Source organism: Diorhabda sublineata, chromosome 3 (genome assembly GCF_026230105.1).
Source record: "Diorhabda sublineata isolate icDioSubl1.1 chromosome 3, icDioSubl1.1, whole genome shotgun sequence".
Classification (NCBI taxonomy): Eukaryota; Metazoa; Arthropoda; class Insecta; order Coleoptera; family Chrysomelidae; genus Diorhabda; species Diorhabda sublineata.
The window spans coordinates 41,181,439-41,195,647 of NC_079476.1; the positions used below are offsets into that span (position 1 = coordinate 41,181,439).

The window sequence follows — 14,209 nt, forward strand, 5'->3', positions numbered from 1 at the left end:
GGTTTTACCTAATGGTTAAGTGTCCAAGAAAATCTTCGTAGATCGTTGCTAGCAACCCCAATGGAGACAGGAAAGTTTCCTCCAAGGATCACCATGACATCGAAGTATTAGTTGGTAGGAATGGCAATAATAAATTTTGTTTCTTTCAAGGCTTTGAGGATAAGTGCAGTCTTGTAGTGAAGAGTAGATATTTTTTCAATAATTGTACCATAGAGGTAATATTGAATATAGAGACAGCGAGTGATGGCCAAAAAAGGCAAAGGCTAAGACTGGCATTCAAAAGCACAAACCTGAACAAACTAAACTCGATCTAACCTTAAGACAGAGAAATAAGTTATTTGTAGATTTAAACGAGAAGTTATCCAGTTCATGTGCAATTGGGATGGTAGTGGAAAAGAAGAAATAAAAAGAAAGGCACGACAATGGAGACAGGAAAGTTTTCTCCAAGAATCACCATGACATCGAAGTATTAGTTGGTAGGAATGGCAATAATAAATTTTGTTTCTTTCAAGGCTTTGAGGATAAGTGCAGTCTTGTAGTGAAGAGTAGATATTTTTTCAATAATTGTACCATAGAGGTAATATTGAAGATAGAGAGAGCGAGTGATGGCCAAAACTTTTGACTAACCAAACAATAATATAATTCAAAGTATATGCAGCTCTCTCTATAATTAATTAAACTCTATGATCTGTACACGATTTTTTTATACTTAAATTACTTTTTAGATATACCTTGTACGTATTTTTGTTAATTAAAATATCTAGAAATTATAGAAATTTTAGAGAAAAATTAGAATAAATTAAAGCGAATTATATTGAAAGTTTTAATCTAAAAATTATCGATAAGTGAATAATTTATTTGGAAATGAACTATAATCAATGGAATCGCGTTCAGATAAGTCAATGTCCAAATAATCCCATATATTTTCATTTTTAAACCAAAAATAATTATCCTGATTCTATTATCGAATAAATGAGATGTCAAAATTTCAGAGCCGTTAATACCAGTATCAGATTAATTATTTAAAAATCTATTAATTCGTCTGTCTGTTGTACTAGTTACTATTATTGCAAACAACCCGGATTAACTATCGAACATTTCACCGCTCGAATTGGATTTCTACTACTGGATTTACGATCATACGAGGTCTGGGTATTAAATAACGGGAATGGTTACGAAAAATGGTTTTATTATAAAAATTATTCTACATTCGAATGCTCCTCTTTAATATACTTCCCTCCCATCGCCACACACCTTTCCATACGTTTTTTCCATTGATCGAAGCAGTGCTGGAAGTCTTCTTTGGTAAGGTCCTTTCTAACTTTTTAAGGAAATCTGAGTAGATCCGTTGAAACAAGATCTTTTGGTCAGATTTTTTGACACCAACTTCGCACAGACTTTTGTCAAATGTAATTTTTTTGACTGTTTCTTTATCGGCTATTACAATCTCGGAAATCATCCGAATGCTCATTCGACGATCTGCACGCATAATTTTGGTCAATGTTTACGGAGTTGAGTCAGTCACAGGACGACCTGGGTGCTGGTTATCTTCAGTGCTCTTTCGGCAGTCAATAAAGCGCTTACACCGCTAAAAACCGAGGGCACGAGATAGAGAATTGTCCCCATAGGCCTCTTGCAACAATTTATAGCACTCAGTTTGAGTTTTTTTTTTTAATTTAACGAGAAATTTGTTTTTCGTCACACATGGTTTTCGGCACGAGAAAAAAACACGTTCGTTTCACACCGCTACTGCACAAATACTGTCAGAAACGTGTTTTGGGACGTGCATAGACAAGATATATAGATACCCCACCCGTCTAGGGCGCCCTCTAGGCGCGCAATCTCATTATTTAATGGCCAGACCTCGTACAACAAATATTTTCACTTGATCTGTTCAATCTGTTCAATTCAGCTCGTACGAAAAAGGATGAATTTGAAGGACAGAGATAAATTTTCTAAAGAAGAATGCATTTCATACCCATAATTATTTCTAGAACATATTTAAAAAATATAAAAGATAGTTTTTCATAGGAATTATATAAAAAATAGAAAAAAATAATTTGGTCAGCGGCATTTCTGGACGTTATGCTACCATACGAAGGTTGTTTAATGAGTTTACCACCTAATAAAGAAATAAAACTTTGTTTTTTCATAATGATTTAATTTTTCAACAACTTTTTTTAAATACAAGTTTAATTATGCAAGAATGAACTCGTATGATAAAAATCTCTCTGATGTAAATGAAACTTGTGAGGTAAGAAATAAGAAAAAGTCAGTAGGAGTCTGATCTATTGAATACGAGGTGGATCAACCAATTCGCCAAGAAACTATATAGAGGCGCCCAAATTATGACGATTGGGAGCAATTTATCCATATAGTAAATTGCATTCTTGAGGAATTATATGAGTACCAAAATTTCAATTCGAATAATTTATTTGGAACCTCTTAACTTAAAAATACCAAATTATGAGATTATTAAGAACATCGACATAAGACTCGAACTTATTGAACATCGCTGGGGAAAGTGTATGGACCTAAGAGGGGATTAAGTTGAAAAATAAATACATTTTTTCCAAAATTTTCTTTCTACCATCCTCGTATATATATATATATATATATATATATATATATATATATATATATATAAATAAAAATATGTACATAGTTCGAAACGTTAATATTTCTACTTTAATTTTTAATCAAAAAAGACCTAAAATCAAGACAATTTGGGAATAATGATGCATAAACAGGTTTAAGAAGTAAGACACTAAAGAAATTTTTACCAACTTGAAAAAGTATATTGAGAAACCGTTTAGAATATAGAATTAGAATTAGAAAATAAATTATATTATCAAAGTTGATGATTAATTATAATTTCGTGTTTTAAATTGATTATTTTTGTGTAAAAAATTGACATAACGAAACACCGAATCGATAAAATTCAGTTTTGGCACGTAGGTCATCATAATATGCGGTTAAGCGACAATCTATATTTAATCCTCGGTATACCCAACGATACCCTAAATCGAAATTAGTATTAAAACAATGCAAGTACTATAAAGAATTGTTTTAAGGTCCGTAGTAAATTGATGTAATTCCGTATAGAAGTTTAAGGGGAAGGGCCACGCATAAATGTATAAAATCAATATTACTCTAGAGCGCTACCTTGCACCGAACCCGCGATTTTTGACATTCGACCACAAACCATAATCATACAGCATAAATACTCCTCTTCAAACAATTTCCCATTCATAAAATTTTGAAAATATGTTAAACACACACGCAATCAATACTTACGAGAAACAGACAAATGAAGGGTGCGCTTCTATTATTAAATCCGATTTATTTGGTACAAATAGTCTAGTTCACTAAATAATCAACAAAAGCTACCGTATCGGTGTTTAAATAACGGAAAAACACAATATATTTCCACTGATTCAAACTGAACAACACTATAAATATAATCCAAGTTTAGAACATATCTTTCACTTGAAAACAAGCTCCCGCAATTCTACCGCATCAATACAAACCTGCTTTGACGCTTCTAGAGTCTGTTTAAAGTGTGTAGAGCGCGCATATGGAATTTTACGATATACCACGACGTCCGATCGTCGACGTGTTGAGCCGAACGACGTCTAAAAATGGCCGATCTCTCCAATCCACCCTCGCTCCCTATTACATAATTATTATTGCTCCGCTTTACCGCTATAAGGCGCTACCGGTTAAAAGAAGGAGACGCCGCCGCCGGTCGAACTCACAAACTTCTTAAGGTTCCTAATTAACTCCGAATAAATGAAAAAAACAAATATATTACTGCGACTAGGTACATGAGGGTGGGTATTGTGAAAATCGAAAAGTTTCAATTAAACCACAGAAACTTTTATATCGCGAAGTAGGATGAAAATTATTTCAAAATCAATTCATACGAGGGTGAAAACTATCAATACCATCGCTAATTTTGGCAGTACTACTAAATCTGTACTTTGAGTTGTTTCATTTTGGAACTTAGCGATAAAGCAGCATCACTCAAGACATCTCAGGTCGTCATAATTTTTCCAGTATAAAAAATCGCCGTTTTCAAACCCTTTAAAATCCACTGACTTGACTACTTTTCGTTTCAGGAGTACAGTATTCAATCTAAGTTTCATCTAGATCTAGATGATGTGACGTTAAACCATTTTCGCACCTTCAAATAGATCTTTTTGTAATAATTCATATTAAAAACGTTAAACCAACGAGTATAACGCTCAAAATTTAATATTAGTATTAGAATACAAGTCGTTTACAGCTTAGAAGAAACTTTCCAAGAAATATGTCTTCAAATTCTTGCCAAATGCAGAAAAAGATAGATTTGAATCAATTGGCAAATGATTTGCATTTTTTGCGTTGTAAAGTATTGAGCCCTAATTAATTCTGAACGTTATAGTCTTTGTTGACGATTGACTTAGTTTTAGTTTTGAAAAATATTTAATTACTACAATGTCAATTGATAAATCGTCAACAAAGTAAAAGACCATCTTATAGGTCCTTTCTCCTTGCTTTTATTTTTCTTGTCTTGAGTTTTTTCCTTCTCCTCCTATCTATCCCTATCCCCCTATCTCCAACTTACACAATCATATTTGTAGAATACAATTTGTCTACAGCTTAGAAGACACTTTCCAAGAAATATGTCTTCAAATTCTTGCCAAATGCAGAAAAAGATAGATTTGAATCAATTGGTAAATGATTTGCATTTTTCGCATTGTAAAGTATTGAGCCCTAATTAATTCTGAATGTTATAGTCTTTGTTGACGATTGACTTAGTTTTAGTTTTGAAAAATATTTAATTACTACAATGTCAATTGATAAATCGTCAACAAAGTAAAAGACCATCTTATAGGTCCTTTCTCCTTGCTTTTATTTTTCTTGTCTTGAATTTTTTCCTTCTCCTCCTATCTATCCCTATCCCCCTATCTCCAACTTACACAATCATATTTGTAGAATACAAGTTGTCTACAGCTTAGAAGACACTTTCCAAGAAATATGTCTTCAAATTCTTGCCAAATGCAGAAAAAGATAGATTTGAATCAATTGGTAAATGATTTGCATTTTTCGCATTGTAAAGTATTGAGCCCTAATTAATTCTGAATGTTATAGTCTTTGTTGACGATTGACTTAGTTTTAGTTTTGAAAAATATTTAATTACTACAATGTCAATTGATAAATCGTCAACAAAGTAAAAGACCATCTTATAGGTCCTTTCTCCTTGCTTTTATTTTTCTTGTCTTGAATTTTTTCCTTCTCCTCCTATCTATCCCTATCCCCCTATCTCCAACTTACACAATCATATTTGTAGAATACAAGTTGTCTACAGCTTAGAAGACACTTTCCAAGAAATATGTCTTCAAATTCTTGCCAAATGCAGAAAAAGATAGATTTGAATCAATTGGCAAATGATTTGCATTTTTTGCGTTGTAAAGTATTGAGCCCTAATTAATTCTGAACGTTATAGTCTTTGTTGACGATTGACTTAGTTTTAGTTTTAAAAAATATTTAATTACTACAATGTCAATTGATAAATTTTCAACAAAGTAAAAGACCATCTTATAGGTCCTTTCTCCTTGCTTTTATTTTTCTTGTCTTGAGTTTTTTCCTTCTCCTCCTATCTATCCCTATCCCCCTATCTCCAACTTACACAATCATATTTGTAGAATACAAGTTGTCTACAGCTTAGAAGACACTTTCCAAGAAATATGTCTTCAAATTCTTGCAAAATGCAGAAAACGATAGATTTGAATCAATTGGTAAATGATTTGCATTTTTCGCATTGTAAAGTATTGAGCCCTAATTAATTCTGAATGTTATAGTCTTTGTTGACGATTGACTTAGTTTTAGTTTTGAAAAATATTTAATTACTACAATGTCAATTGATAAATCGTCAACAAAGTAAATGACCATCTTATACGACCCATCCGTGTCAGATTGCCTCAGCAAGTAGTAATCTCTTCCTCTTGCTTTGATTTTTCTTGTCTTGAGTTTTTTCCTTCTCCTCCTATCTATTTAGAAGAGTAAATACACTCAATCCTATCTTCAATCTTCACGATCTAAATCTATTTTACGTACATTCTTCTTCAGAAGTCGATTCTGCTTTTCTTACAAAAACTAGGCTCGGCATTTTTAAAATTTTCTTTCTTCTGTATTCTAAGTTTTCTTTTTTTAATACTTTCTTTTGAAGTCAGTATTTTTGCTACTTGTTTTACACGTTCTCTTGCAGTGTTGTCAACTTTTGGGACTGGACTCAATTCACGAAGAAATTTAGAAGGAGTTTCAATAGTGTAACAGATTTTGAAGTTCTTAGTTGGAATTACTTCGACTCACTAATTATTCTACGATTTGACTTATGCCTTTATTTTGCTCTTTATAGAAGTCTGATATGAAAGCATTCCTTTGAGACATAGATTTTCCCCAAGATTCTGATAGAAGTGTACCAATTTATGATCGGGTAATCCTCCGACCTATTATGACATTGTTCATAGAAATACGATTTTAAGGACTTGAAAAAAGGTCTTTTGCTTCAATTTTAATTTCAAGAACTTCAACCGAAACAATCAGTTGGAGCTTACCAATTGGTTTGAGGAATGAAACGTCTTTGAGTCAAGCTGTAATTGTAGATCGATTTTTTGTGACATGTAGAGGTCGGAACCCTTTGGTAAACCATCTTCATACTTTGCTTTTTTATTGTTGACCTTCGCACTACAATTTTGTCGCTAGATATGACCCTATATCATGAGATTAAGGCCTAGAACTGAGCCTTCAGGTTCTTCACATTCTAGAAGACATTATTGAAACAATCTGACTTCCCCTGAAACCGTAGTAATGCGATTTGCTATATTTTGATGAAAAATCACAGAAAGTTGTGGAATGATGCTTATTTATGATGGATAAACATTATTTAGAAGCCTCTTCAATTGTTCATTATGCATGACATTCCAGTTTTTCATAGACTAAATTAAAAAAAATCTACAGTAAGGTTGCTAATAGTTCTTTTTTTTGTATTGTTAGGTCGAATTTTAGATTTTAGTATATTATAATAAGGTCGGATTCCATGAATTTTTGATTCACAACTTCTAGCGGTAATTCCGAAATTGCTTTAAGAGGAATTGCAGTATTGATACCATTTGTATTTTGTCCAAAAAACATGCCACAAGCAATTAGTGACTTCAGAAGCTGCCAAGGTTTAAACAGTAAAGTTGAATTTCTTAACATTTATTTATTTTTATTTACTTTGCATCTTTCTTTGTCTTATTTTCATCTAGCTTTTCTTGTTTTTCAAAAGAACTGAATCTAATACACAAATCTGACTTATCTTTTTTTGACGATGAAATCCAAGGTTAAGTAACGAAAATGTTATTCATAACCTAACTTTTCGTTAAACCCCATATATCTCGACAAAATTATTTATTCAATATTATCTCTATAGTAACGGAAAGTTGATTGATTCAGTCAGAACTTTGAATAGTTTTTAGAAATCCTCACATTTATAATGTCCAAAATTGACAAAGGAAAGATAAGCTTTATTTTGAGACATAAACATGATGATGATTCGCCGCCGTTTGTAATTGATGCTAAAGACAGTATCGATCCAAGTTATACAAATTTAGTTTTACCATAGTAAGTAACTTATTTAATTCATGTACAATTTCACATTATCGCCGATCGATACCTAATTTATTATATAGGGTTTGTTTAGTATAAGGTCATAATTCGATATTTGGTATTTTATGAGGTATAAAACACGTGAAAATGTAAGTTGCTGGCTTCCAGGAGAAGTTTTCTTTAATGGTTCATATTTGGCAGTCTCTCTGAATAATTTAAATTTATCTTTTTTACAGTTACAGTTTACAGCGATATTAAACGACATTCGTCATGGGCGTTGAGGAAAAGTACGAATTCTTTCGTCAAAAATATAAGAAAACTTTTAATTTTTCATTGTTCTAACCTAGTACGGGAATACCTGGAGTAGGTAGGTGGAAATGTTGCCCTACAAAGGGTTTTGTTGCACACTAGAATAGAAAGAACTGAAATATCACGCAGACTTGCTGATTTAGAGGTAGATAAAGTTATACTAGGACTTGACCTCTTGTGTGGAATCAACAACAGATAAAAAACAGTAGAATTGATAATAGAAATAATAGAATAAGATAATTCTATAACCGAAGAATGTATCAATATATGTAAAAACAATTTACGAATACTAACAGGAATCTTGTCGGGGCGTTGTTACCTTAATTGACACCTGAAGACGCTATATTCATAATCTTTCAAAATTTGGTACTCCAGGGCATCACACACTGTGGCATATGAAACGAAAAATGGGGCGGCTAGAGCCATTCCACATTCCAAACATCCCCAGCTCAAACTTTTTGCTACAATAATAAACTAAAACAAATAACTCGGCCTTTTGTTTTCTGGATCGGATTCTAGATACTCCTACGATGTTAATTTCCTTAAATTAGCTAATAGTTCAAGCATTTCCATTGAAACTAAAATCACTGTATAAAAATTATCATCCTTAAATAAATATTCACCACTTGTTAATTTACATTTGTTTGATTAACAATTTTTTTAGAACCACATTTTATTCACTGAATTTTATGAAAAGTTCGTTTTTACTAAATCCCTTAATTGTTTTCACAGTCGAGTAATATGCCGGCAAAGATATCACCTAGCAGGCGTCAAACAAAGAGCCCAATTTATAAAAGAAATTAAACAACACGAACTTCTGCAATCGAAAGCTTTGGACGGCGTTAGAATTCACAGGGAGTTTTGCAACCCAATTTTATCCAAGCCTAATCCGAATGAATTGATTAAACTCACTAGAAAACAGAAAATGAAAGTCGAAGAAATCTTGTCGACAAAATATTGAAGCAAGATTATCATTATAAACTTTGTTACATCAGTTTTATTCAAATAAAAAAATTTATAGCCCAATGGCCATAGTTATCTACATTATATATTTATATTAAACCCTTTTACTCGAATGAAGCTCGGAAAAAACTTCCAGGAGCGAGGTTTTTTCGGGGGACACAAATTATGAATCTTATTTTGCTTACAACAAGGCTATAAGTGTTAAAATATATTGCAAAAATGCAATAATTACCTTAAAAATACCATTTTAATAGAAAGTTTTACATAAAAAACATCTATATAACTGATAAGAATTTTTGAATCTAAAGGTATTGGATTAAATAATTTTTTTTGTATTAAAATCTATCAGGGGGCGTAGCTCAGATGGTAGAGCGCTCGCTTAGCATGCGAGAGGTACCGGGATCGATGCCCGGCGCCTCCAAAATTTTTTTTTAATAATAAATCATTTTTCATTTATTGAATGAATATAACCAATAAAATAAATTTACTTTGACGAATTGTCTATTGTATCATAAATTTTTTCATCAAATATTCTGCAATCACCAACCAGGAGCACCCAGCCAGCGATATGAAGACTTCAGAAAACTATGAACCCAGTATCACTGACAGAGAAAAATGAAAAAACAACGTAGACTTAGCTGGATAAACAAAGACCAAAGCTGCCAAGACCTCATCCTAACTGGATGAGACGAGAAAAACAAGAATAGGAGGATTTGCTGAAAGACGAAACTAACTGGAGCTGAAGATAAAGGTCTAACTCATCGATGGACAACTTCAACCCCATTATGTTGTAAGTTTCTACAACGTAAAGATATATTAACTACAGTCATCGAAAGAAGCTCCAAGACCACGAGAAAATCATCAGCGTTAAACACTTTTTTCGATAAATCAAAATTCAGCAGATCTATCGAGATATATAAGGAGCAGATCCAGTTTTAGAAGCTGTAGAAGTAGAAGAAAATGATGGGGATACTCAGACAAAAACTAAAGTAGCTGCTTAATTGTACCTTTTACATAACCCGACAAAAGTATTGTTAAATTTGTGGTTCCCAATAGTTGTACTAAAAGGTAGGTACCCAACGAATTACAGCCTCAAGGAAAAGTGGTAGGCTGAATCCGACAACAAAACCGTGCAATGTGATTCCCTCATTCTCAAACCTACGTTGCTGCGTGTTCCTGCAAACATGGAAATGTTGATCACCGCTCCCACTACAACAATAAACAATGTCTTCTGTTTGTAAAAAATGAGGGACCCTCACTATATAATAACCCCAATTTCATAATATGATCAAGAGTGACCTTAAACTAAATATTTGGAATAAAATTTTAACAATAAACATAATTTTGATATTAATTTGATTACGATGATTTAAAAGAAATATCATTCATTACGTACAACATCATATATATAGATTTACTCATAATTCGAGGTGAGTATAATCATAATCACGATTTTTCTTTGAAATAACAACCCATCTCTAGCATGTATTCCAACGATACGACGTGTCAATTTTTTTTCAAATATGGCATCCGTGGGCAAATAAGATTATTATTAGAAAATACATATCACACATAAAATGTAAGGAAATGTCAACTTGTCATGAATATGCTGTTAACCAATCTGCATCAATCTCTTTTCATAACTGTATTTTACAAAAAAAAATGATTCAAACGCGATAATACTTTTTAATGTTTGCCCACAACGCCATATTGAATCAAGTGAAATGGATAACCTTGATATGACACGTAGCCCAACCATTACTATCCATTAATACGTGACGTGATTGTTCCCTTGTAAATCAAGTGACTGATGCGTTTGACAACTTAATGACACATCTATCACCCTTACATCTGGTGATTGAAAAATGTTCGCTAATACATATCAAAGCGGTTTTATTTCGATATTTTATAGCGTAGGAAGCAATCCTTTAGCAATATGGGATAGGCAGGTTAATAGAATATTTTCCCATCTTATTTCCAAACTTGATATTAAGTCAATCTAAATTATGATCACTTAAACGTATTTATCAATTTTTATAGGTTAAAAACGGACATATTAGAAGAGTAATAGATGAAGATGTTAAATCTTTGGTTCTGGAGGTAGCTGGAACTAATGTAGCAACAACTTATATAACTTGTCCCATAAAACCAAGAGCTTCTCTAGGCATACGAATGCCGTTTTTAGTGATGATTATTAAAAACATGAAAAAATATTTCACATTTGAGATCCAAATATTAGGTAAATACATCTTATGTCCTAATTTTTTGTATTCATAGTTAACTAGTTTCCATTAACCTTAAGCAAACTTTAAGGTATTTCGAAGTGTTTTAACCTCGTACGTGTGAGTGTTGGACACTCATTAATGACGTGGTCTGCATTTTCTTCCTCTTCCGTCCACCAGCGGTATTCCGGATTATCCATGTTTCTTATAGCACGAAGATGACATACAAGATGACCGTTACCGGTTCCAGTCGAATTTCGCGTATGTTCAAGCACTCGATTGACAGAAAGCCTATCTACGTCTGACTGCAAAGTTTGTCTTGTAAATAAACTACTCAGAGATGTGAGAGCTGCTCTAAGAATTGATTCTGGGCTCATTGGTAGTTTTGCTAATCCCAATCTAGCGAGTAAAACAACCTCATCGTGATCCTTATCGTTCAAATGAACGAACTGCCACCACTAAGTAGTTTTTGCACCTCTGAGCAAACCTAGAGCACACTGTTTCCGTTGTTAAGGCTTTTATGGCCATTACAGCGATTACTTCCGCTTCGAAGACAGTAGCATGTTTCACAAGCTTATTTTAGAGTGTCCAACGCAGGATCCTACCTCGAACAAGCTATTTATCCTTTAAATATCCAGGTACCGGGTGGCTTCATTCGAAATACATAGTGATCAGTAAATGTAGACGTATTAATACATTTGGAGAATGTTGTCTTATCAAATTGACCACCTAGAACATGCCCTTTCACTTGATTTGCTATTAATTCTTCCACATATCGACTTTTAAGACTTTTAAGTGCCACAATCTTGCCACAATTTTTGTCCTCAACCTTCCATCAATACTTGTTCCACTCCTTTTTTGTGTTATACGTTATCCAGAACATCCGAAGCATTACATCAGAAGATAAAAGATTTGTCCGATTTTCAAAATCCGGGTGCACTTAGACGTGTTTTAATTTTGATAAACCATAAAACTATCAAATTCTAGATGATAAGGATATGCATAGAAGATTTAGAGTATCAAACTTTCAATCATCAACAAAAGTACGACCATTCTGTACAACGATGCCAATAGGACTCAGTTCTGGATGGAATCAAGTTCAGTTTAATTTAGCAGACTTCACGAAGAGAGCTTATGGTAAGCAAAACAGATAAATAACCATTTTATGTTGAATATATTTCAAATTTGTGAAAAGAAATTATCGAATGGAGAATATGCTCAGAACATGTTTTTAAATCTTAGAGGATATAAAAACAGATCACCTACACATCTTTCAAACCATGTTTTAATCCCGCAGATGTTTATTCTGGAACCCTTTACCTCTCTTTTGGTGTTTCGAAGCATTTTTGATAGTTTGACACTCAAACGGTTTTATCAAAAAAATTCTCTTCTCAACTCTGCATTTGTTCTGATCTCAAATAATTTTCCAGGTTCAACGTACATGGAGACTGTTAGAGTTCAGATACATGCTAATGTGCGTATCCGAAGGCTTTATTTCACTGATACTCTTTACTCAGACGAAGAGTTACCAAATGAATTCAAATTGTTCGGACCGGTACAAAAGAAGAAAGAGGAAAAGAAGCCTTCGAAAGAGCAAAGTATTTATAAAAAGTCGACTCTAGATCATCATTATTATAACTTTTTTTGTTAATAGTTGCGGCAAAAGAGGAAGAAGTCAAGCCACCAGAAGAAGTGCCACCACCTCCGTCGCCCGTAGACGCAACGGGAGCAGAAGAAGGTATTTTAGAAGAAATTGTAGAAGTAGAAGCAGAGGATAAACCTGCAGCTGAAGCCGAAGAAGCTGGTGGAGAAGAAGTAGCTGCGCCAGAAGCAGGCGAAGCGGCCGAATCACATCCGGAAGACGCAGTACCAGAAGGTATCATCGTTTTTTATTAAAATATTTTTCATTTCAAGAATATTTTGAAGGTGAAGTAAAACAAGAGGAGGCACCTGAAGAGGGCGCACCAGAAAAAGCTACGGAAGAAACGGGCGAACCGCACGCCGAAGGAGAAGCTCCCGAAGGTGATAAAGTATCTGTTCAAGAAGCTGCTGCAGTAGAAGGTGAACCTGCCGCAGAAGCCGAACCGGCCACAGAAGCAGCTGTACCGGAAGCAGGAGCTGAAACTAAACCTGAAGCAGAAGCTGCACCGACAGAAGGAGGCGAAGAAACGCATGCTGAAACTGAAGCAGTTACCACAGAAGGTATTAAATTTAAACATCTAAGTTATATGTTAGTGTATTTTGTTCGTTATAAAGCCATAAAAATTCAACAAAACATGAACTTCTCTTATCATTTTATATTAATAATCAATTTGTACCTTCATGAATTGTTTAGTTGGTGAAACGGCTACAGAAATAACAGAAGGAACAACAGAAGCAACAACAGAAGCAACCTCAGAACCAGCAACAGAAGCAACAACAGAAGCAACGGAAGTAACAGCAACTACAGATGAGCCAGCAACGACTGATGAACCTTCAGTAGCTGCAGAAACTACTGCTAATGAATAAAATTGTATATCTACAACTGATTTCAATGAACATCTTATAATTTCGATGCTAGATGCTGTTGGGAAACCAAAATGATCTATCATCAAAAATCACGTACATCAAACTAACTAATTTATTATGGAAATATTTATTTATTTTTATGCGACACATTTTTTACAGTTATTCTCAGGTCCTTTCTTGTGATATTAATCTTTACGTGTGTCATATATTTATGAAAATTTGTTTAATAAAATATCTGAAAGTGTTACTATTATTTCTTAAAGAACCTACAAAACTATGTTATAGACGGTTCATCTAGATGAGTCGACTAAAATAAGTAGGAAACAAGTTGATAAAGAGAGCGACGTATGGAAACTCTATCTCTCTCTACTCTGTTCTAATTGGATCGTCGTGACGTCAAAGTTACAACTAGTAGAAACGGCAAAAGAGAATAATATTGTCGACTAGATAGAGATTAAAAGTAATAAACCGACGCTTTTTCCCTCTCTAGCAATAGTACAAATCCACTTAACTGTCGATCTATATATCTTTAATATTAACTCTATGATTATGAACCACCTAAATAGTGGTGA

At 33.4% G+C, this 14,209-nt stretch overlaps 2 protein-coding genes and 1 non-coding gene across 3 annotated transcripts in view; 2 read left to right on the forward strand and 1 right to left on the reverse strand.

Moving 5' to 3' along the window:
• LOC130441310 (neural-cadherin-like) overlaps nucleotides 1-3,546 on the reverse strand; it is an 84,300-nt gene extending 80,754 nt beyond the window's left edge. The window contains exon 1 of the mRNA XM_056774926.1: nucleotides 3,298-3,546. The gene's annotated coding sequence lies outside the window, so the exon portion shown is untranslated. The remainder of the gene's footprint in view (nucleotides 1-3,297) is intronic.
• A 5,709-nt stretch (nucleotides 3,547-9,255) lies between these two features.
• Trnaa-agc (transfer RNA alanine (anticodon AGC)) lies at nucleotides 9,256-9,328 on the forward strand. Its single transcript has one exon. It is a non-coding gene; the product is annotated as a tRNA-Ala (tRNA).
• A 1,337-nt stretch (nucleotides 9,329-10,665) lies between these two features.
• Nucleotides 10,666-13,637, forward strand: LOC130441784 (fibrous sheath CABYR-binding protein-like). The gene is made up of 7 exons (XM_056775571.1): nucleotides 10,666-10,856; nucleotides 10,948-11,146; nucleotides 12,117-12,266; nucleotides 12,560-12,727; nucleotides 12,805-13,005; nucleotides 13,056-13,331; nucleotides 13,465-13,637. The coding sequence occupies exons 1-7, from the start codon at nucleotides 10,773-10,775 to the stop codon at nucleotides 13,635-13,637; spliced, it is 1,251 nt and encodes a 416-aa protein (XP_056631549.1). The 5' UTR covers nucleotides 10,666-10,772.
• Nucleotides 13,638-14,209: the final 572 nt, after the last annotated feature.